The sequence below is a fragment of the Gopherus flavomarginatus genome, chromosome 2, assembly GCF_025201925.1.
Source record: "Gopherus flavomarginatus isolate rGopFla2 chromosome 2, rGopFla2.mat.asm, whole genome shotgun sequence".
Lineage (NCBI taxonomy): Eukaryota > Metazoa > Chordata > Testudines > Testudinidae > Gopherus > Gopherus flavomarginatus.
Genome location: NC_066618.1, coordinates 205339391 through 205365220, shown reverse-complemented (window position 1 = coordinate 205365220; position 25830 = coordinate 205339391). Strand labels below are relative to the sequence as shown.

General features: G+C 41.7%; 1 protein-coding gene across 1 annotated transcript in view; it reads right to left on the bottom strand.

Moving 5' to 3' along the window:
• Nucleotides 1-13174: 13174 nt before the first annotated feature.
• The window catches only part of LOC127044257 (uncharacterized), a 134807-nt gene continuing 122151 nt past the window's right edge, over nt 13175-25830 (bottom strand). Inside the window, exon 2 of the mRNA XM_050938865.1 lies at nt 13175-14256. Coding sequence (XP_050794822.1) covers nt 13485-14228 — 744 coding nt within the window. The 5' untranslated portion in view covers nt 14229-14256 and the 3' untranslated portion in view covers nt 13175-13484. The remainder of the gene's footprint in view (nt 14257-25830) is intronic.

Sequence of the window (25830 nt, the reverse complement as noted above, 5' to 3'; positions counted from 1 at the left end):
CTTAAGGACAGTACTAAGGGCTTGGCTACACTGGCACTTTACAGCGCTGCAACTTTCGCGCTCAGGGGTGTGAAAAAACACCCCCCTGAGCGCTGCCAGATACAGCACTGTAAAGCCTCAGTGTAATCAATGCTGCAGTGCTGGGAGCGCAGCTCCCAGCGCTGCAAGCTACACCTGTAAGGGATGTGGTTTACCTGCAGCGCTGGGAGCGCTCTCTCCCAGTGCTGGTGCTCCGACCACACTCACACTTCAAAGCGCTGCAGTGGCAGCGCTTTGAAATTTCAAGTGTAGCCATACCCTAAAAGTTTTGAATGCTGGCACTGCCTAGCCAATGTTGTGGTAATCATTGAGGGATATTTACAGAAAGCCTAGTCTTGCCATTTGTTGTAGGCAAGTCATTTGTCTCTGGCTAGTCTGACCAGATTTCTCCTCTGGGCTTGGCTACACTTGAGAGTTACAGTGCTGGTGGTGGCTTTACAGTGCTGTAACTTACTCCCTGTCCACACTTGCAAGGCACATACAGCACTGTATCTCCCTGGCTACAGTGCTGGCTGTACTCCACCTCGACGAGAGGAATAAAGAGAACAGCGCTGCCAGTGTAAACAGTGATTAATCTTACTACGCTGTAACTGACCTCCGGAACCTTCCCATAATGCTTTTTAAGTAAAGAGAACACTCTGTTTTGTTGTGATGCCTCTTTGTTTTGTTGTGAACTCGGGGCTCCCAGAGCTGCTTATCTAAAAAACAAACACAGCTACTGTTTGCTGTGAATGAGGCAGGCAGGGGAATGAATGTCCACAGCTAGTGTTTGCTTGAGGAGAGAAGCCGCCCAGGAGGGGAAAGGCGGGGAGGTCCGTTTTGGAGCAGCTGCTTATCTGGTCTGAAGGCTATTTGCATTTAGTAAATGAGAGAGGGGTGGGGGAAGGGGTCGAAACTTTTAAAATGATTGAAGATTGGTGCTGTGTATCTTCAAGTCCTTAGAACTTGCAAGGCAGGGAGCTGACACAGTGTCAGCTCCAAAAATCTACTCTGTCTCCCCCACGCTCCCTGTCACACTCCATCCCACCCCCCTCTTTTGAAAAGCATGTTGCAGCCACTTGAATGCTGGGATAGCTGCCCACAATGCACCACTCCCAACACCACTGCAAAGGCTGCGGATGTGGCCACACTGCAGCGCTGGTAGCTGTCAGTGTGGCCACACTGCAGCGCTTTCACTACACAGCTGTACGAAGACAGCTGTAACTCCCAGTGCTGCACACCTGCAAGTGTAGTCAAACCCTCTGACTATATGCCTTTCAGAGTGTGGAAAATCTATGTGGGCATTGGAGTAGTAAACCTTTGCTTTTTCTGATTGCAGCTCTAATTGGAAAGTTTTCATTAAAAGTGCAGCATTAGTGAAAATTGTAAATAAATATTACCAGAACTAAATCTGGTGATGATGGAGCTTGGCTCTTAGCTTTGAGATATTAGCTTCTGTAGCTCCTATATCAGGGGAGAAGGAAAAAAGTTTCTAAGACTCAGAGAACCTTGAGGAGCTCGAACTTTTTTTTAAGAAAGATTAGTCCACCTTAATCTGCTCAGTCATAATAAATGAAAAGAGCTTTTCTTATTATTGGTTATTGCCTTTCTCATGAAAATGGTTAACATAGCCTATCCCAGATATAAGCTGAGCATGATCTTCATTATTTTTAAAATGGAAATTTTCATAGTGGTTTGTCTTCAAGACAAATCAAGAAGGGGGCTGTATGTACCGTTGAAGACTATCACATAATGCACCTTTATAACCCTTATTTCAGTGGAAAGGGGATAAAGAGAATCATTTGTTTTCATAATAGCTCCGTTAGAGGACCATGCCTTTACCTAGAAATGCCCTATTAGCAAAGCTGTCACCCAACAATGATCTCTAGATAGGTGAATAAATATAACAGGCTGCTATTGTATTCATTGTAGCATAGTCAGTAGCTTACCCCAACACCTCTCCTTATTTTGTGACGTATCATAATTTCTACAGATTTTTTTGTTTAGTAATAATGCACTCTCCTGGACCAATGTGAAAGCTTGTGTAAGTAGGAGTTACACAAACACATTAGAGAAATATTTACAAGATGCATTGTCATTTCTCTTGAAAATTTACATTAGAAACACTTCTCAAGCTCTCTTGAAGTTGGTATGACAAATTTCTTCCCCTATGCTTGGGGAATTGCTCCACATTTAAGAGTCTAAGAATAGAGTTAATACCTGAATATCTTTTTTTATTTATTATTATTATTATTATGGAGGTGGATTTTGGGCAGGACCACAAGCAGAAACTTGCAATATATTGCAACAGAGGCCATTCTTATAGCTCTTTCTGTTTCCAAGAAGCCCGAGAATGGTATAAAAAACCTGTTCTGATTATATTTCCAACCCAATTTTGCACATTCCAAAGGATTAGATAGCTCCAACAAGAACAGCTTTTGGATACTCATCCAAAAGGAAACTCAGTACACTAAGGCTCCTCCCACTGCACACTCTGATTTCAAGTGCCATGCCTACCATTTTACAATAGTGATATGACTTCAGTGGGTACTTTTAAAAAGACCAAAATGTTTGTCACACAGTTTTTTGGAAAACAAACTATACCTTGGAATGGTTTTGGGATGAGGAAGCTTGGTCAGGAAATGCACCACCAGGGCCCGCTCCGAGCGGGACGTTGCCACTTACCTCAGCAGCTCCCTGGAGGCTGAGTTCGGGAGAGAGGAGGGAGACCTATCCTCTCTCTGGTCCCGTGCCTGCAATGCCTCAAGACACCTGGGAAAGAGGATCAGCTGCTGTTGGAAGTGGTGCAAGGAACGCCAGGAGCTGGGAATATTGGTGCCATGCGTAAAGACCTCGGACTACACCATCATCACCCCGACCACCAGAGCCATGCTGGAAAGGTCCCTGAAAGACGACTACCACTATGCAGAGAACCTCAAACAGAAGCCGGACCAGGGCAAGGTGTTCGAGGTGTCCAGCAAGTGGGACGCCAGTAACCACTTCCTCCCCAGGGCAGCTTCACCTGGTTCGCCGACTGGTGGTTCATCCACAGGGCCCAACTCAACTGCGTTCCCCTCAACGGAGCCATCCGCCATGGCAGCCGGGACAAGCGCTGCAGGAAGTGCGGCTGCATGAACGAGACCCTGCCACACGTCCTGTGTGGATGCAAGCAGCACTCCGGAGCCTGGCGGCACTGCCACAACACCATCCAGAACAGACTAGTGAAAGCCATCCCACCGTCCCTGGGGAAGTTCACCATCGACTCCGCCATCCCTGGGACAGACAGGCAACTGCGACCCGACATCGTCGTGACGGACGCAGAAAAGAAGAAGGTCCTCCTGGTAGACGTCAAGGTGCCTTTCGAAATCCAGTCACCTGCCTTCCACAAGGCCCGAGCACGGAAGGAGTCGAAGTATGCCTTGCTGGCTGAGACCCTGAGAGCCCAGGGCTATGAAGTCCAGGTACATGCCCCGATCGTGGGAGCCCTGGGCTCATGGGACCGCCGCAATGAGCCGGTTCTGAGAACATGTGGGGTCGGTCGACGCTACGCCCGGCTCATGAGACAGCTCATGGTGTCCGACACCTTCAGGTGATCCAGAGACATTTATACCGAACGCATCACTGGACACCACCAATACCATACTGAGTAACTGAGACAGCCGACTAGGGAAATAACCCGTTGCCTTCCCTGAGTGACCATGGGACACACCCCACCCATGTACCTATCTGCTCCACTGATACTGACTTGGACTCCTTATTCATTCCATGGGTGGCGAACCCGAGCCCACTTATTTACTGACACTTAAAAAACCCTTGCACCCCAATCTGGGTCTATGCCAGTTATGTATGTATCTTTTCATCCTTGCAAACGGTATCTGTAACCCCCCATAACCCAAGCCTGACCCCAGATGTACAGTACCTTCCCTCTCAACCTGTGTATATTTCATTTCAAACATTTACTTCAATAAAAATTTTAAATCTCACTTGCCTACTAAACACAGTTTGGAAATTTCCACTGAGTAATGTATTGAATATTTTCCAATACATCACCCTGTTCATTTCTGCAAGAAAGGAGTCTGAACCAAAGAGTTCATACATGAACTCTCAAAGTTCAGGTGTGTGTTGATTTAGGAACTGGAGGTGGCAGTGGTAATGTCATTCTAGTACAGAGATTCTGCCCCTTCACCCCCAATCCTTGAAGTGCAGATTTATTTTCAAGATTGCACAAAGACATGCTTGCAATTTGGATTTAGGCTTGTGCTCTTGGACAATTTCCATAATGAAAGATTTTTTCAAGAGTGCAAAACCTAGAAAGGCTTTAAATTGGAAGCCCACTTAAGAAAGTGACATACGTCAGATGAATGAAGTATGCCAGATAGGTTTGAAGGGTAGCCATCTTCTCATTTTTAAATAAAAAGCTGAAGTGGAATTAATTGCAATGATTGACCTGACATCAGCCACTGCATATGCAGAGAAGTCTGAAGAGTATGATGTGACAGGCCATTTACTTTATGGTGTCAATAGAAGCCCGTAGGAGATATGTTGAGATGCCAGTAAAAGTGTCTGGGATTTATGCTAAGGTGTGAAAGAGCCAGTTCAGACTACTATTTCAATAGGAGCCTACACATTTTATGTTGTGATGTGAAATATGCATTTCATTATTCGTCAGTAAGAATTCATAGAAGTTACTGTAAGCTATAGTGTGAATGAACCTTTTGCAGTTCATTGGGTGGTCAAAGAGCCATACTCTGATACTGTTTGGAAGGATCATGTTCTATGGATCTCCCACTGTACAGATCAAGAAATATCAGTCACAAATGCCATGAGCTGTGAAAACAATTAGCACAATTCTCTTGAATTCAAGTAGTTAGATACACATAAAGGTCTTGATCTAGTTTGAGTGTTGCACATATAACTATGAAGTAAAAAGAATGAGAGTAGGACAAAGGCATTCGGGGGAATGCTATTTCTTCCTTCTGTGCAACTACAAAAGTTTACCTCTAATTTGACCATCAAAGCATCTAAATGTTAATAGTATATTTACAAAAATTGCAATAGCATTTCTTAAACACTTGTAAATGTCAATCATCCAGTTCAAAGACCCTAGTTGTATAGTTCTGTGCTACTAAGTGGGAGAGGTAGGTTTAAGTCTTATAAAGGTCCTTGATCCCAAGGATAAGGTGGTATTCAAGAAGGTGGTTCTGAACTTTGTAGGTGTGAGTCAAGGAAATGTGACAGTGTTATATTGCTCAATATTGACCTTATGAAGGACATTGAGATCTGACTTGTCATCTGTTCAGGCTTGTTAGTCAGGGAACAGTCTGGACAAAGTAAGGAGAAACAAGGTTGTTTTGAAAGTGTCAGTTAAACTCAGATTCCTAGATGCTTAAGCCCTCATGCTAGCTAGGTTACCCTATATAACAGGAATACTGGTCACTGGTGTATGTGTTAGGTTTTGATAATCCACTTTATAGTAAAGCGGGGTAGCCAAAAATAGTTTTTTTGAAGTCAGAAACCACCAAATGAACTCACATTTACTCACTGTATCTAAAGGAAAAGTATAGGAGATAGTATCAAGGGGTAACCGTGTTAGTCTGTATCCACAAAAACAACGAGGAGTCCGGTGGCACCTTAAAGACTAACAGATTTATTTGGGCATAAGCTTTCGTGAGTAAAAAACCCACTTCTTCAGATGCATGGACATAGGTATAGGAGATAATTATTTTCATATAGCCTTAGAATGTAAAGTTCAATTGAGACCAAATATTGGTTACTTATGAGTATATGTACTAAATACTTATCACTAAGGAATACCATATAAGAGATCAGTTGATCTAACATAGTGGCCCAGATTATCTGGTGGAAGTCAGTACAACTTCCCAGACTTCAGTGGAGCTATGCCAACATGCACTAGCTAAGTGAAGCCCATTGTTAGCAAGTGGAGATAAGACATTTTGTCACTAGATGTCTGACAATATTGCACCTTACCATGAGTTATTGTGGCCATAAGCCATTACTTCCAATTAAAATAATGACTTGCAGTTTCAGGACTTGCTGTGAGATCTTGCATCAGGTCAGTAATTTACTCATGTTTCTTTTGTATTTATAATGGTGGAATGTAATAAAAAGGGTAGCTTAATTACCCATCTTCTTTTAAAGTGTCATTTGTAGTTAGGACAAGTGAGAATTGGAAACAGATACTCACCTGGAAAGAAGGGACAGTGACTATTTACTAAATGTGAGGGCCTTTAGCAGATTATTTAGCCTGCAGTAAGGCTCTCATAAAACAAGTGTGAGTATGCCTATTCAAGATAGGAATCAGACCCCCATCTTAAAACATAGATGTAGCCCTGAATGCAGAAGTTGAGAGGTATTTCTAGTGGGAGTTGTCTGAAGAGTGACTAGATACCACTTTGTTCTGTCTGTCTTCACATTTCTCCCAGTAATCCATCTCTTTTCTCTTTTTTAAATGACATATCTTTCATGGGATTTGCACTAGGATGTCTGACTAGTTTGTGAGTTTACATACGCACTTGTCATTATCAGCACAAACCAGTGACTGGAATTAAATAAAGAAAGTGATCTAAATCAGTTAACTCCAAAATTACAGAGATGGACTAAATTTCAGTTACCAATTGTCTTAATGTCATACAATGCTACTTCTGAAGCCACTGTATCTTTCACAATGGTCAGTTTCACATATGCACTTTTCTATCACACACATTTATACATATACAATGTAACATTTGGATAGCTAAAAAATGTAAGTTTGTAATGCCACAGTCTGTTGATATTATACCATATTCTGGATAGTATTTACAGAAGTAGAATAGTGCCTTATCCAGGGATCTAGGACCTTTGCCAGCTATTATAATATAATTGAACTAGCAGACATGATGAGTTGGTTAGGGGTGGGAGAAAAAAAATATGGACATTTGAGTTGCTTCCCATTTTTCCATTAATATTTTTAAAAAGCAGGATGGTTCTACAGACAGGCAGTATCCTCAAGAACAGGAAAAGAAAACACGCTCCAGCTACAAATGAAGCCTGCCATGAACAAATCTTATCCTCACTGTTCCATTCCTTCCCCAAACACCAGAGGAAAGATGGAGGTTTTGCAATGAGCTCTGAAGGTAAACCAATTAGAACTATTTGGACTAGGGGGAAAAGGATGGGCAGTGAATGCCAACATTTGAGGTCTCTGATATAGAATACACTGCTGGTAGCAGCCTCTCCTAAACAGAGGGGGTTCTGCTGATCAGAACAACAATATTATATTAAGGGAGGGACGGGTGCATCTCTTTCAGATAGCCTTAAATTGGTTTGGAAGTTCTCTTTCTGTTTAAAGATCAGTCACCTTAAAACTCCACCCAGTAGCTAACAGTCAAACAGTACAGATCAGATTGGTGATAAACTCCACTTAATGTTGTTGCTGTGGTCTGCACTAGCTCCTGTTTTGGGATGATTTAAGGTGTAGTTCCATGCAGAGTGCATTGCTGTCATTCTGAGGTTAATTACTGAGGCATGGTAGCTACCTCATCATCCAAAGTAGACAGCTGGACATCCTGGACAAACAGAGAGAGTGGGGGAAAGCTGTCTTAGTCTATACTACTATATGACTACAGCAAATTTGGGATGTGCGAATACCCCCAGATAATGAGACAAGGAGTGGTCATACACCCTCACTTAGGATAGCAGATATTCTTACCATGTTCTGTAGTTGCTACCAGCATCAGCTCTATCTTATGAGGACTGGGCCTCCCCATACTTCAGTCGGCCCTGATACCACACTAGTATTTAATAGCACTGTCTGAATCTGTTGAAAAAGAAATCTGGACAACGTACTGACTAGGCCACAATCCATACTTCTTTACCAACTCTGATGGTCTGCAACACATTGATCAAGAGGAGGAACAAGACAGAGTATGGCAGAAATCCACATGATAGAACCATGGAGAAAGAAGAGCAATTTCTGAAAGCTGTCAGCTGGGGACTCTCAAAAAAATAGGAATGAAACCTACTGAACAGGAGCCATAGCTACTTCCATTAGTATTCTCTGGTGAGTCACTACCATCTCATGATTAAAGGCAGCAGCTATAATGCTATCCACATTGATATCTGATCTTTATCCATTACCAGGCAAACTCATCTGTCAAAGCTATTACTGCAGTCTGTGCAGTATCCCATTCTGACAAGGGTCAAAATGTTCAGAAGCATCTATTTTAATTTAGATATTGGGATTGAATATTCTACAGTAAGAGCACACCTCAAAACTCTGGGCACCCCAGACAAGCTTTTAGAAACTAATTAATAAGCAGACCCTCCGTTACTCCAGATCAATGGAAATAATGCTGAAACACCAGAGAAAAACAGTAACTAACCTCACCGCATCATTACCCAGCAACTATTTTCTCGTGCATGTAAAATTCTGTGAGAGTTGCCTTGCCATAGCCTTCTCAATAAGAACACCGACAGTAAGACAATAGCTGGTTAGACTGTCAGCAAACAACATTTCTGAGAAATGGCTGTACCACAGCTTCCTTTGTAAACCCTTCCTCCTGCCCTCCCCAAGGAAGGCTCTAGCTAGTCCACTTACCCAAGTCCAGTTAGTCCACTTACCCAAGTCTCTGATCAGGTACAGCCCCCGCCTCAGTCTCTCCACATTCCAGGTAATCAGTTGCTTAGCAAGTTTGTAGGATGTTGCATTTGGGCCCCCAGTCACAATAAGAGTCTTCCCCTGCCAATATGAAACAGCTTAAAGAAGCAAAAACAAGCCATATCACCCCATGTTGCGAGGCTCCAATCAGTCATTTTGCAGGGATCTCTGCTCATCACCTGTAGGTGTCTCCAACTGCAGGCCTATACAGTGGAAAAGTTAGCCACTCTGCTTTCATCAGTCTGCTTCACTTTTCTTCCATAGTCCCACAGCTGCTTCCCGCCCTACTTGGACTGCTTTCCCATCCATTTCCACCAACTGAGGCACTGTCTCTAACTTTTTTATCTTGTCACTTAAGCCCACCAACAAGTTGGTACTATCTTTAGTTATGCATTTATATTGAAAAAAGTAGCTTGGCATTTATTGCTGCTTCCTTTCCCAGCAGATCTTGTGGTAATCCCACTGTAACAGGGTTTTCTCAAACCTCTGCCTCAGTTTCTCCACTCATAACCCAGAAGGCCAATTCACCAGCCATCTGTATGAAGCTTCCATCTGTATCAGTCTGTCCTTCCTTTCCTCAGGGATACATATATAGTTCAAACACCAACCCAGTTAAATATCAACCAAAACAGGCAAACAAGGTCCTTCCATCTTCCCCTTTTCAGTGCCCTCTGCTTCAGACGGTCTCTGCTGCTGCCTACATAGCAGGTATCCCCAGCCAGGTATTTTAACTAGCTCTTACAATAAGCCATTTTCCCTAACAGAGGATCACCTACAAAAACCTCCCTAGTCTGCAGCAACTGTCAGCCTTGTTGGCCTTTTATCTCACCAGCTGGGAGGCAGCTGATTAATCTCAGGTGGGGGCATCTCCCTTGCAGAGCCATACCACCCTGACACACCTTTGATCTAGAGGGTAGCCAGGCACAGGGGACTTGAACACCATTAAAGGCCCTGCTTCCCCTGCACAAAAGGCATTGGTTGACAATCTCTTCCAACAAAAACAAAAACAAAAACACAACCCCTAATTGTTCACCAGTCAGGTTGTGGCACGAGCAATTCCCTGTCTCTCTAATAGTGCAACAAATGTTATTGGCCTGATTGATCTTAACCAGAAAAGACTCAGCCCTTGCACCTTTAAGAAGCTGCTCTGTACCCACAGAAACTGACACTCCAGAGAGAATCCAGTTGCTCTCCTCTGCAAAGTAACATGAAATTTCCTTTATTAGCCACTAAGCAAAGACAGAACTAACCAACTTGCCCATTACTCAGAGCAAAGCCACTTTCTGAAACTTAATGGATGCTATCCTGGAGGCAAAAAAGCTTCCATGTAAGTAGACAGGGCATAAGATTATAAAAACTATTTATGATGCAATCATTCTGATTTGACTACTGCCACTGATGATTTAACGGTCTTATTGTCACAAATCATCCATACATCATGGTGACCTGTGAGGAAAAGTTGGAGGAGAGGGTGCCTAATAGCCACATACCAAGTGTTGAAGACAAGCCATCATTATCCAGTCCTTCCAAACCATCAATATCAGATTGTGCTGGGGAATAATATTCTTTCCCAGAGTACGCTAGAAATTACCAAATTCTATTAGCCTTCAAGGGCAGTTCTGCTGAAAGGTGAATGGGGCTGGCGACCCAGTGCAGGGGCTGTAGGATCGTTTTGAAAAGACCAGTCCAGCACTCAAGCATATTGATGTGGGAGCAGACAAACAGTCTGTGAATATACACATCAACCTGCCAGTGTACCCAGAAGCAGTAGAGCATGCTATGTGCTGAGGCTCTTGCAGCCTTAAATCTAGATTAGAAGCTCATAGACTCATAGACTCCAGGACTGGAAGGGACCTCGAGAGGTCATCGAGTCCAGTCCCCTGCCCTCATGGCAGGACCAAATATTGTCTAGACCATCCCTAATAGCCATTTATCTAACCTACTCTTAAATATCTCCAGAGATGGAGATTCCACAACTTCCCTAGGCAATCTATTCCAGTGTTTAACTACTCTGACAGTTAGGAACTTTTTCCTAATGTCCAACCTAAATCTCCCTTGCTGCAGTTTAAGCCCATTGCTTCTTGTTCTACCATTGGAGGCTAAGGTGAACAAGTTTTTTCCCTCCTCCTGATGACACCCTTTTAGATACCTGAAAACTGCTATCATGTCCCCTCTCAGTCTTCTCTTTTCCAAACTAAACAAACCCAATTCCTTCAGCCTTCCTTCATAGGTCATGTTCTCAAGACCGTTAATCATTCTTGTTGCTCTTCTCTGGACCCTCTCCAATTTTTCCACATCTTTCTTGAAATGCGGTGCCCAAAACTGGACACAATACTCCAGCTGAGGCCTGACCAGTGCAGAGTAAAGCTGAAGAATGACTTCTCGTGTCTTGTTTACAATACACCTGTTAATGCATCCAAGAATCATGTTTGCTTTTTTTGCAACAGTATCACACTGTTGACTCATATTAAGCTTGTGGTCTACTATGACCCCTAGATCTCTTTCTGCCATACTCCTTCCTAGACAGTCTCTTCCCATTCTGTATGTGTGAAACTGATTGTTCCTTCCTAAGTGGAGCACTTTGCATTTATCTTTATTGAACTTCATCCTGTTTACCTCAGACCATTTCTCCAATTTGTCCAGATCATTTTGAATTTTGACCCTGTCCTCCAAAGCAGTTGCAATCCTTCCCAGTTTGGTATCATCCGCAAACTTAATAAGTGTACTTTCTATGCCAACATCTAAATCGTTGATGAAGATATTGAACAGAACCGGTCCCAAAACAGACCCCTGCGGAACCCCACTTGTTATACCTTTCCAGCAGGATTGGGAGCCATTAACAACTACTCTCTGAGTACAGTTATCCAGCCAGTTATGCACCCACCTTATAGTAGCCCCATCTAAATTGTACTTTCCTAGTTTATCTATAAGAATATCATGCGAGACCGTATCAAATGCCTTACTAAAGTCTAGGTATATCACATCCACCGCTTCTCCCTTATCCACAAGGCTCGTTATCCTATCAAAGAACGCTATCAGATTAGTTTGACACGATTTGTTCTTTACAAATCCATGCTGGCTATTCCCTATCACCTTACCACCTTCCAAGTGTTTGCAGATGATTTCTTTAATTACCTGCTCCATTATCTTCCCTGGCACAGAAGTTAAACTAACTGGTCTGTAGTTTCCTGGGTTGTTTTTATTTCCCTTTTTATAGATAGGCACTATATTTGCCTCCTTCCAGTCTTCTGGAATCTCCCCCGTCTCCCATGATTTCCCAAAGATAATAGCTAGAGGCTCACATACCTCTTCTATTAACTCCTTGAGTATTCTAGGATGCATTTCATCAGGCCCTGGTGACTTGCAGGCATCTAACTTTTCTAAGTGATTTTTTACTTGCTCTTTTTTTATTTTATCTTCTAAACCTACCCTCTTCCCGTAAGCATTCACTATATTAGACATTCCTTCAGACTTCTCAGTGAAGACCGAAACAAAGAAGTCATTAAGCATCTCTGCCATTTCCAAGTCTCCCATTACTGTTTCTCCCTCCTTACTGAGCAGTGGGCCTACCTTGTCCTTGGTCTTCCTCTTGCTTCTAATGTATTGATAAAAAGTCTTCTTGTTTCCCTTTATTCCCATAGCTAGTTTGAGCTCATTTTGTGCCTTTGCCTTTCTAATCTTGCCTCTGCATTCCTGTGTTATTTGCCTATATTCATCCTTTGTAATCTGACCTAGTTTCCATTTTTTATATGATGCCTTTTTATTTTGTAGGTCATGCAAGATCTCAAGGGTAAGCCAAGGTGGTCTTTTGCCACATTTTCTATCTTTCCTACCCATCGGAATAGCTTGCTTTTGGGCCCTTAATAGCGTCTCTTTGAAAAACTGCCAACTCTCCTCAGTTGTTTTTCCCCTCAGTCTTGATTCCCATGGGACCTTACCTATCAGCTCTCTGAGCTTACCAAAATCCGCCTTCCTGAAATCCATTGTCTCTATTTTGCTGTACTCCCTTCTACCCTTCCTTAGAAATCTATGATTTCATGATCACTTTCACCCAAGCTTCCTTCTACTTTTAAATTCTCAACAAGTTCCTCCCTATTTGTTAAAATCAAGTCTAGAACAGCTTCCCCCCTAGAAGCTTTTTCAACTTTCTGAAATAAAAAGTTGTCTGCAATGCAGTCCAGGAACTTATTGGATAGTCGGTGCCCTGCGGTGTTATTTTCCCAACATATATCTGGATAGTTGAAGTCCCCCATCACCACCAAATCTTGGGCTTTGGATGATTTTGTTAGTTGTTTTAAAAAAGCCTCATCCACCTCTTCCACCTGATTAGGTGGCCTGTAGTAGACTCCCAGCACGACATCACCCGTGTTTTTTACCCCTTTTAGCCTAACCCAGAGACTCTCAACACTTCCATCTCCTATGTCCATCTCCACCTCAGTCCAAGTGTGTACATTTTTAATATATAAGGCAACACCTCCTCCTTTTTCCCCCTGTCTATCCTTCCTGAGCAAATTATACCCATCCACACCAACATTCCAGTCGTGTGTATTATCCCACCAAGTTTCAGTAATGCCAACAATGTCATAGTTGTATTTATTTATTAGCACTTCCAGTTCTTCCTGCTTATTACCCATACTTCTTGCATTTGTATATAGGCATCTAAGATACTGGTTTGATCTTGCCTCCCAGCTTTGCCCTGACCCTCCTTCCTCACTGCCATTATAGCCCGTGCTCCCTCCTGTTTCCAACCCATCTCCCAGGTCATGTTCCCCACTTACCTGTGGGGTTTGCTCACCTGTCCCCGTCGAACCTAGTTTAAAGCCCTCCTTACTAGGTTAGCCAGTCTGTGTGCAAATAAGGCCTTTCCCCTCTTCGAAAGGTGAACGCCATCTGTGCCTAGCAGTCCTTCCTCGAATAGCATCCCGTGGTTGAGGAAGCCAAAGCCCTCCTGGTGACACCATCTTCGCAGCCAGGCATTCACCTCCACGATGCATCTGTCTCTGCCCGGGCCCCTACCTTCAACAGGAAGAATCGAAGAGAATACCACCTGCGCTCCAAACTCCTTAACCCATACTCCCAGAGCCCTGTAGTCACTCTTGATCTGCTCAGTGTCACACCTCGCAGTATCATTTGTGCCCACATGGATGAGTAGCATGGGGTAGTAGTCAGAAGGCCGGATAATCCTCGACAATGCCTCTGTAACATCTCGGATATGGGCCCCTGGCAGGCAGCATACCTCCCGGGATGAACGGTCAGGGTGACAGATGGGTGTCTCCGTCCCCCTCAGCAGAGAGTCTCCAACCACCACTACCCTACGTTTCTTATCAGTGGTGGCAGCAGACCTCCCAGCCTTAGGGGTATGAGGCTTCACCTCCTTAACTGTTGGGGGTGATTCCTTCTCTCCTGTATCAAGAAGAGCATAACGGTTATCTTTTACCACAGCAGGAGGGTTTGCAGCAGGGGTGGAGCACTGCCTGCTGCTAGAAGTAACCAGCTGGCTGTGTCCACCCTGAGCCTCCTCCTCCACTGGTGTGTCAGATACACCCTGAGGCATCTCCTCCTCCACTGGTGTGTCGATAGTCCTGTGAACTGGGACAGCCACATCAGCTGTCTCCACATGGATACTTTCCAAGAATTGCTCATGGATATGGATGTTCCTCAGCCTAGACACCTCCTCCTGTAGCTCTCCCACCTGCTGCCTGAGAGATTCCACCAGTAGGCACCTTTCACATTGGATGCCACCCCCAGCCTGGATATCAGTAAGTGGAAATTGCAAATTACAGTCTTTGCAAGCCCACACCAGAATCTGGGTAAAAGCATCCATGCTTTGGTGCTCTGTCTGGCTACAGGCGCAGGTGGAGGAGACAGAAGCAGTGCTGGCACAGGTTTTGCGGGTCTTCCTCACCATTGTAAGCCTCCCTCTGTCCAACTCTCTCAAATTCCCGTCTGCAGCTCCCTGTCCGCTCTGCTCCCACAGATGCTGTATGTGCTCCTCCTTCACCTGAAGAACTCCCTTGCAAAACTCCCTGTTAGCAGCTCCTGTTCGCTAAGCTGAAAAGCAACGTTTTTTCCCCCTCCATTCTGAGGCCTATGGTGGGAAGGTTTTCTTCCCCGCTTTTTTACTCCTCACAGAGATCCCCAGCACACAGTCTGAGGAAATGGACTTTTTCACAGTACCAAGATTTGGCCTGAATTGAAGAACTGTTTTGCATGAGCAGTTCTTTCTTCTTGAAAATCCAGAAAATGGGACTTGAAGGGACAAATTCACTTCTGATGTAAATCAGCACAACTCATTTGACTACAATAATAGTATGCTGGCTTTTGCCCGGGCCCCAGTCTGTCCCTAGGACTCTCCTGGATGAAGAATTTCTTTGTGAGCACTAGTGGGTGATGCATTAATATATCTAGACTGACATTTCAAATATCTTCTTTTTTATATATAAAAGCAGGAAGGGGGAAGGGAGAAGGGGAAGTGGGTTAAGATGTGAAAAAATATATATTGCTGAAGCACACTAACGAGTTTATTAATATTTACAAAGTGATCATTAAAGCATTGTCTTTATCAGGAAGATTTGCCACAGTAAACACGTCCATAACAGGTCACACTCCTCATAAAGATGCCCAACATATCATATATAATGAATGAAGATACTTTATAATCTCTGCTGGAATATGATGTTGGAATAATTGCAATGTATGAAAGAATGCTTGTGTATAAGAATAACTGTTTTTTAATGGTCAGATATTGAGAGAGAGAATTAGAGAAATAAATACTATACAACGATTGTAACAAATGTGCTTTGGAAATACTTATTTTAGAGTATCTCTCTGTAAATTTGAAATATACAAAAATTATACCTTTTCATGATGCGGAGCTGGTATTTTTAGAACTGCATGACCAAAATTTCTCATAATAAATGCAAAAATAAGTGAGAATGGTATTAAATTTTGTTGTAGGTAGAAGATATATATTTTAATAATAACCTAGTTATGCTGAATTATATTTGTATATTAGTTTCATCACTATCCTCTATATATAGTGTTGCAAAGAAAACTAAGAAAATCTTTATATAACACAGAATAATGATATCAGTTAGCATTTATTTATCACCTGTGATCCAAGGCTCTCAAAACACTCAACTTAATTTAATTATCTCAGTTTTACAAAATGGAAACATTGAAGCAAATAGCAGTTAAGGCCTTGGTTCAGCAATGAACTCAATGGGTGCAGAATCCTGCATCCATGTGGATTTCCAGACTCACTCAGGCTATGGGAAACTCTAGTTCAAATATCCCCTAGTCTGGGATGGAGTTCTCTCAATCTTTGCTGTTGAAAGAGTTCCATTTTCTATACATAATTAAATAGTCATTGGGCAAAAGAAAGAATGACCGTCACTCTATACTTAGTCCAGTGGTTTGGGCACTTCCCTTGGATGTGGGAGACTCCAGTTTAGGCCACACCCCCATTCTCAGCATTTCTCATTGGCTAGCTTAGGTAGCTAGCTTGGGTGGCTTCCCGCTCAGCTTGCTGGCTTTTGTGAATTTCATTGTTGGTACCTAACTCTCCCCATGCATTGTATCAGGAGCCTGGGCATCTAACTTGTGGCTAAGGATTCCATTAGACAGCAATGTAGTGGAAAAACTTTGGTGCTTAACATCATAGGTGTGCCATCTTGAAATGCCCAAACAACAACTAGGAATCCATCTTGGCTGCCCTTCTTCCCCTTCTTCAGGTGTAGTTTCCCACCCTTTTTACCGAAAGGCAGGAAACCAAGATCTGTAATCTGCCCAGTAAGAGCAAAGTATATAAGGGCTAGCACATCAGAAGGAAGTGGCTGCCTTTCTGAGTGGCAGAGTCTGGAGGTGCTGCTGCTGCAACTGTTGGAAAGCACAGCAAATACCTCAGCTCTCAAAATTGCCTCAGAGGAGTATGCTGAACACCACGCTCATTCATCTGGTTGCGGGAGGGTAATTCTCACTTGCATACAGAGAGTATGTCACCAACTGTCACTCTTTCACTGAAGACAAACACATACCCATGACGTTGTGAGGCATGTGTATGGGGGTACAAGCCAAGTCATCGCTGAGGAAGAACTGTCATCACCTGATCCTGAGGTCCACTCCTTACCTGTGGGTTCTACCTACCTGGACAGAGTCCGGAGCTGTCCTGTCATTGCAAGGGTCCTCAGATTGCAAGACATGGTAGTGGTCCATTGATCCTCCATCCTCTTACCTAGGTCCCGTCCTAGGGGAGGGAACTTATCCTCAGTTACAGTCAGTATATTAGTGGTCCTTAACTTACCTTTATATCACCTGTTGTGGGAGTCCTTGCTTTACCTGTGTGCCTATTCATTTGGTTTACCCCTGGTTTACCATTTTTAGAACTGTTGGTGGTTTAATAAATATCTTGGTTGTTTACACCCACACATCCTTTTTGGTTTACCATTTTTTAAGGGGCTAACAACAAACCCCAAAGATAGATGTGGGTAGCGGGATGTTCCTCTAGATTGTTCCAACAGCAGGATGCCTAAAGCATTGCAACACTGAGTCTAAGTTCCTTTTGTGAATCTAGCCCAAATTGTCTTTAGAATCCCTCTCCTACAAATATCTTGACTCTCTTCAGAAACAAACTTGAAACAAACCTTTTTAGAAATGCTAAAATCCTCAGAATGGTACATCTTGTTTCTGGCTAGGAATAGATGCATAAGTGACAAAATACTCACCTGAGAGAAAGTTTGCGCTATGTGTTACTGGACCTAGAGTTAGACGCATCACAATATTTTGTCCTTATTCATATTCATGGCATCCATCACCACAATATCTGGGCACATCACATAATTGAAAATATTTTATATGCATAATTAATAGTCCTACCCAGCTGCTACACTGCTAACAAACAAGGAGTGTAAGGGTCTGATCATGCAACCATTTCAACATCTGAGAATAGCTTTACTCACCTGAGTAGTTCTTTGTAACTTGGTGGCCTTAAATTGAGCAAAATGATATTACTCATAGTTCAATTATGAGACAATGAACACTATAATTTAAAGCTCCATTGTTCTGTGGAGCACAATTTTTTTATAGGGCAGCAACTCTGCTGTTAGTACAACTCAAGCCACCTCTATAGCATGTAAAATTTAAACATCATGAGAGGAAGCCCTCTTGGTTTATCTAGCCAGAAGTGGAAGCTCTTATGAGAAAGCCTATTCTGATAAGATTTTTAAAAGTCTTATAAAAACATCTATCAGATTCTCCATCCTTGTCATCAATGAAGCTATTCCAATTTATATCAGTCCATGGATATTTTATTTAACTGCACTTCAATTCTGAAGCTTTTTCATCACTATTTATTAGTTACTAGTTACCAGTACAGTTTTGAAAGTGAGAGAGTGTCTCTGTGTGCAGTGGCAATATGTCCCAGTCTCCAGAAGTGTGCCTTTTACTGAAATTAACCATATTGAAAGCAGAAGCTTCCCTTCTACATTGTGCACAGGACCTTGACAAAGTGTGATATTAGCTGAGGAGCAAAGAAAATTAATTGTTCAAATGAGTAAAGTCTGCTAGCGCTCCCAGCATTTACAGAAAGGAAGAAGAAAATTATCTCAGAGATGAGAATCGCTAGAAAATATCCAGTAAAAACAGCAAAGAATCCTGTGGCACCTTATAGACTAACATATGTTTTGGAGCATGAGCTTTCATGGATAAATACCCACTGCGTCAGATGCATGTAGTGGAAATTTCCAGGGGCAGGTATATATATGCAGGCAAGCTAGAGATAATGAGGTAGTTCAATCAGGGAGGATAAGGCCCTGTTCTAGCAGATGAGGTGTGAAAACCAAGGGAGGAGAAACTGGTTTTGTAATTGGCAAGCCATTTACTGTCTTTGTTTAATCCTGAGCTGATGGTGTCAAATTTGCAGATGAACTGAAGCTCATCTTCATCATCTGGACCCACGGGAAGGAGACTCTGGAAAAATTCCACCATGATTTCAACAGCTTCCACCTCACCATCAACCTCAGCCTGGACCAATCTACACGGGAGGTCCACTTCCTAGACACCACGGTGCAAATAAGTGATGGTCACATTAACACCACCCTATACTGAAAACCTACCGACCGCTATGCCTACCTTCACGCCTCCAGCTTCCATCCCGGGCACATCACACATTCCATTGTCTACAGCCAAGCACTGAGGTACAACCGCATCTGCTCTAACCCCTCAGACAGAGACCAACACCTACAAAATCTCCATCAAGCATTCTCAAAACTACAATACCCGCACGAGGAAATAAGGAAACAGCTCAACAGAGCCAGACGTGTACCCAGAAGCCTCCTACTGCAAGACAAACCCAAGAAAGAAACCATCAGGACTCCATTGGCCATCACATACAGTCCCCAGCTAAAACCTCTCCAACGCATCATCAGGGATCTACAACCCATCCTGGACAATGATCCCACACTTTCACAGACCTTGGGTGGCAGGCCAGTCCTCGCCCACAGGCAACCTGCCAACCTGAAACATATTCTCACCAGTAACTGCACACCGCACCATAGTAACTCTTGCTCAGGAACCAATCCATGCAACAAACCTCGATGTCAACTCTGCCCACGTATCTACACCAGCGACACCATCGCAGGACCTAACCAGATCAGCCACACCATCACCGGTTCATTCACCTGCATGTCCACCAATATAATATACGCCATCATATGCCAGCAATGCCCCTCTGCTATGTACATTAGCCAAACTGGACAGTTGCTACGGAAAAGGATAAATGGACACAAATCAGATATTAGGAATGGCAATATACAAAAACCTGTAGGAGAACACCTCAACCTCCCTGGCCACACTATAGCAGACCTTAAGGTGGCCATCCTGCAGCAAAAAACTTCAGGACTAGACTTCAAAGAGAAACTGCTGAGCTTCAGTTCATCTGCAAATTTGACACCATCAGCTCAGGATTAAACAAAGACTGTGAATGGCTTGCCAATTACAAAACCAGTTTCTCCTCCCTTGGTTTTCACACCTCATCTGCTAGAACAGGGCCTCATCCTCCCTGATTGAACTACCTCATTATCTCTAGCTTGCCTGCATATATATACCTGCCCCTGGAAATTTCCACTACATGCATCTGACGCAGTGGGTATTTACCCACGAAAGCTCATGCTCCAAAATGTCTGTTAGTCTATAAGGTGCCACAGGATTCTTTGCTGCTTTTACAGATCCAGACTAACACGGCTACCCCTCTGATACTTCATCCAGTAAAAAGTTAGCCAGTATAGCTAGTGTTAATAATCCACGTGTGAGTTGCCCAAAGGGTACCACATATAAACTGAACTCTTTTCCTGAAAAGTGACAAGCAGGAAATACCCTATTATTGCCTCTGCTAGATCAGTAATGACTTCTCTGCCTTTTTTCCCTGTTGTAGGTAATGGCTTACCCAGGCAATTACCTTCTTTTGTCTTCACAGAACTGTGGATGAATTATTTCAACCGCTTTGCAGGGGGCATTTGAAACTTTATTTTTAGGGAGAAATACATTCTTTCATGTAAGATGGGGGAGTTTGTTGCTCCTGAGACAGCTGAAGGAAAATGAAAGGCACTTCAAGTCTTTTTAAAAACTGGGTTCTGATGTTTAGCTTGAGATCAAAGAGAGACTGAGGAAAGGAGGGGAAATAGAGCTTCTAGTAAGCTAGCAGTATATACAGCCTGGCATATGCATCCTTTGAAAGGCTTGCCATTACATTTCTGATCTTTTAACTCTATTTCTCATTTTATGGAAGTGAGCCGAATTTCTTTGACGTTGTCTTATTTCAAAACTAATAACTATGCTTTAGATGGTAAGTTTAGACCTTTTAAACAGGAAGAACGTCATGCCTGATTGAGACTCAATTAATGCAAACACAATTTTGCTTGTCCGTGGGAAAAAGGTCATGCTAAAATAGATTTAAAAGATTAACATCTTATAATTATATTTACCAGATTCTTTAAACTGCAATTCAGGTTTTTCATGTCATAGAGTAATTCTTTAAGCCTAGTCTTGTTGCTTCAATATACTTATCATACTCTGCAGTAAGCCTAATTTATTTTCTTTTCAAACTGTTTTATTTTTTAAGGGTGGCACAGCTCACACTCAGACTTTGTTTCATTGTTGTTTTTACAGAAACTTGCAAAGCCACTGCCAGTTTGTATGCAGAATAATAAACAAGCTAAGTGAGCTACAAGAAGCATTTTGCATCTCATACAGATGCTATATAAGCACTCTTAGCCAACCAGAATGTCAACCTTTTTGATATAAAAGTCTGTGTATCACTTATTTTCGACCACTTTGAGAGAAAGTATACCTATTAGCATACAGTGGAGAGAAAGTATTTGTTACTCATGAATGTACACCATCAGCCAGTGGGATTGGTTATAAAGTTCTGCCTCAAACTGTATTGATTGCTGTTACAATACAGTCTTATTGTTTACAACAGCCATCCGACCTGAAGTGATAGGGACCAGGAATCTATCAGGGTTTATAGCTTCAGTTGTGGAAGCACAGAAGGTATTTTTTAAAGTAACATGCAGGATGTCAAGTATTTGATGTTTTTTCAGGATGAAAAATGACAAAAATAAATGGGGATGCATTTTAGTATTTTCACATGACAACCAGACTTCGCACATATACAAAACTTTTCCTCTATAGATCTTAAAGAGGAAAGGAAGGTAAGCAATATCATCCTCATATTCATGCATTAAGTAATTGAGGCATGGGGAGGTGAAGGTCAGACAAAAAGTCAGGGACAGAATCTACATCAGATTATGATATATGAATTCTTTTATAATTTTGTGATTTTTCCATCTTATCATATTGATAGGAAATTCTTGTTACTTGGTTTTGCCAATATAAAATGACAGCTAGTAATACAACAAACAGTGTTTTTGCAAGCACATGGCAGAACCTCTGATTTGGATCAAATGAGTGTCTGAGAGTCAGAAGACTGTAACATGATGATTTTGTTGTTATTCTGTTCGGGACAAAGATTCCAAACACTAGCAGCCTTCTCTGTCTTTTCATTGTGTGTGCATAGCAAACATAACAGGAATAGCATTACAGAGAACTGTGTAATCCACTGGTACGTTTAAGTCCCAGGTAAAACTCTGTTATCATTTACACCCCTGCTGCCCCATTGAAATTAGGTGCATGGTGTAAATGAAAGCATAAAATTTGGATTCCTGTATTGATCACTTATGAATTGTTCAGCAGAGGAGTATATGAACTGTTAAATATAAGAATAAGAGCATGATGCATGATTATAAGGAAACCAGGGGTATAAGAACATGCATATCAGACATGATACTTGGGGTCAATGTCCGTAAGGTATCTGAAGCCCCATTGATTTCACTAGGGGCTCATTACTTCTTAGGTCTGTGTCTATATTATGTTTTGTAAGGAGAATATGGGGTCCTAACCATCATGAAAAAAATCTCCATCTAAGTAATATTTTAAACAATTTTAAAATAAATATTAGTTTACATAAATGTTCTTTTAGTAAAATATATTTACAATGCTCATTTTGATCACTAACAATAAAGTTCTAGTAGCACAACATGGATTTTATTCTGATTTACACAAAGGCACCTTATGCTGTATGTGATTTACAACTACTTTAAGGCCACTTCACCCTGCCAGAACAGTGCAAAGTGGTTTCAGTGTAAATGGAAATTAGACCTCACAAGATATAATAGATTTGGAAGGAGCAAAGAATTATGTTTTCTGAGTGTGCATGTGTGCTTGTAAAAAGAATTCTTGCTTGTATCCTACACTGGACATTGATTAGGCCAATATACTAATGTCATTTTTTATTGTTGGCAATGTGATTGCTGACTAGGATAGAGAAGTTACATATCTTACTTGTGAAAATGACTGCAATTAGGAAAACAAAATACACTGTATCCATGAGTTCCACCAAAGTATCAGTCAAATATCTGCCTGGTACATGACAAAATATTGGTTGACTTTGCCAAATCCAACCCTTACTTCACCTCATTGAATTCTCCTCCAGAGCATCAGAACTGTAGGAGGAATGGAGAAAGAGACATGAGCTTAAAAAGCGTATATCGTTAAAGATTAAAACAGATGAGCATGCAGATTGTAAAGGGCACAGGTTAAAGCTGTGAGCATTTTCGAATTATATATTGGGGAAAATTCTCACATTCATGCGCCAAAGACTTGCAGATGTCTAGGATCCTCCTCCATAGAGCTGTGTCCACCTGTGTTCTGGTGGAGGGGCAAGAGAAAAGTCCTCTACCTCCTAATCTTGCCACTATGCAGGGGGCTTACTTTGAAGGAGGAAGCATGGCTGCTAGCTGTTGAATAAGGAAAACCAGGTTCATTTCCCAACTGCACTGTGGACTTCCTGTGTGACCTTGGGCAAGTCATGAAGTCTCTATTCCATGGTTTCCTATCTGTACAGAAAGGGTAATAGTGCTTCCCTACCTTACAGCTATGTTGTGAGGATAAAAATATCAAAATCCAGAAGATGTTCAGATACAATGATAATAACTGAGAGAAGAAAATACTGGAAATTGTGTTAGAAAATCATAACAAAATTACAGCCCAATTTCCAGATGTCAGAATAAATCTAAAATCTGACAGATTTTGAAAACTTTAGAATATTTCTCGAAATCAAATCTCAGACCATTATGAATATCAGTTGTCTCTACTTAGAAGCCTTTTAGAAAGTTAATGGTTTTCCCACTCTCAAAAGTTCAAAATGAAAAACACATGACAACGAAGTTCAAGGAGACGGTTGCAAGCACAGGATTCAAAACCAAGTCCCATTACATATCAAATGGGCTGTGGACACACAGAATATGCCATTTATTTTATTTATTTCTCTAACTGAATATGTATTTTTCATCCAGGTCTCACTTGACAAAGATTGTGTACAGTGGCCAGGAGAAACATTTCCATGCAAAGAGCCCTCAAAATTGCTATTGGTAAATTATAGTTTCTATTTCCAAACACCTGTAAATATGATTGCGTCTAATTGCAGACTGTCAGTAACACCATGTAATTTTCCTTCAGTAATATCTCCTTATTATAAATCCAACCAGGAAACAATAAATAAGATTAATCTATCTATATATATATGTATTATAACCATGGTGTACTCTCAAAGAGCTTTTTCTGGGTATTATTTCTTCTCTGAGAATTACGTGTCATTGCCATGCACTTATTAAATGCAGTGACTTTTCCAGTCTTTAGTTGCAACAAAGCGATATTCAGTTGGGAGCTGAATATTAATATTCTAGAAATAAGGGAATTATGAATAGGTCAAGTCTTCCTCTTACTAACATCCACCTAAAATAATAATTAGGGATGGACATGTTGGTTCTGACTGCTCTGATAATCACAGTTCCATGGTATCTATTCCTGAATGATCTGACTTACTTTGACTAAATCAAGCAAAGCTGGGTTACAAGCTACAGCTAAAATGAAAAGTCATCTTATTAGAGTTTTGATAAAACACCTAAAATGTTCTGTTGATTGCCCAGTATGTTTTTTGTCATGTCCCATCTGTAGCTGTTTACCCTAAGGGAAAGTTACTTCCTTGTGAAATTAATTCACAAACTTTCCTTTTCCAGATTCAGATGCTACTGAAGACTTTGTAAATTAATTTGGGTATTTTTTTCCCCTTGCTCCATTGCTCACTTTCCTTTTAGCTTTTTCCCTGCCAATGCTTATTAACCTCACAACTAGATTTATTCATATAATCATCACTGCACATAAGAAAAGTAAAGTGGGTTTTTAGTGGAGTACTTAGCTATTTGGACAAAGCTGAGGATAACATACTGGCTCTTTAATAAAAAAGACACTTCACATCAAAAAAACAAGGTAAGCAAACCAGCAGCCTCTTCGTATTCATTGCACAAGACAACAGTACAATTCAGGTGGTGGTTTGATTTTCCTCCTCCCACTATTCAAAGTATCCATCTTCATTTTAATTGCTTATTTCTGTGTGGTAACTGTTTATATATCAGAGGAAGGCTTTGAAGGAAGGAGTCTACTGTCATCTTTGCAACTCAAACACTGAATGTTTGATCAAAAGCTTCTCAATCTTGTCACTTAGGCTGATTAAGGCTCATTTAAAATATGTGTGCAAAAATGTGAAGTTTTTAAACAGGTAACAGCAGTGGATGACAATGCAAAGAATGGTCAAAAGAATCATACTGGCAATAGGTAGCATTGAGTCTCATGATTATTCTTTGTATACAGAGACCCTTTAAAACACCCTTTAAATAAAGAGGATCAGAACTTGTATGTGATATGGGAGATATCAGGTGAGGCTAGATTTGATATCTTCAGGCTGAATGAGCCAGTGGTTATGATTAGTACTGAAGAGAGTGGCATTCTTGTTCAGCTCTGACTGTCTTGTTGCCTAATTTTTGGGCAAACCACTTTACCTCTCTCTGTCTCAGCCTTCCCAAATTTGATATTCTTCAAAGCCATGGCTTTGGTTTTATCTATCTTGGGTACATCATGGGCCACATCACTGTAGTATCTGACCATTTCATGATCTTTAATGTATTTATCTTAACTATCCCTGCAAAGCAGGGGAATAATATTATCCTTCTTTTAAAAATAGGAAACTGAGGCACAGAGAGACTGAGTAACTTGCCCCAAGTCACCCAGGAGGTCTGTAGCAAAGCAGGGACACTTGAGCCCAGGCCTTGCAAGCACTAGGCTAATGGCCTTCCACTGGACCATTCTTCCTCTTAAGATGGATGGGTTCTACCCGCCTGTAGTGTATAAAGAAACATTATTGTTTGGAGGGTTAATTTCCATTTGTAATGGTGGTGATTGTTAGGGAGGCTGCATCCCAATACAAATTAAGCTTTTCATAGTTCATAGTTGTGCTCTGAACCTCATATTCTTAAAATGATAGGGCGAGATTCACAGTAGGTGTAAGCTCATATATTTCTGTGGAAGTCAATAAAGATACACTGATTTACACAATGCATTGACTCTTATCTGTTGCTCTCATCTTGGATTTGGATATTTTCTCAATAGCAATTGGGATATATATACCTCAGTTTACAGAAACCTGGAGGACTAAGGGATATTGTCAGATAGTAAAACTTAAACAAATGAACAAAAAATCCTTCAAT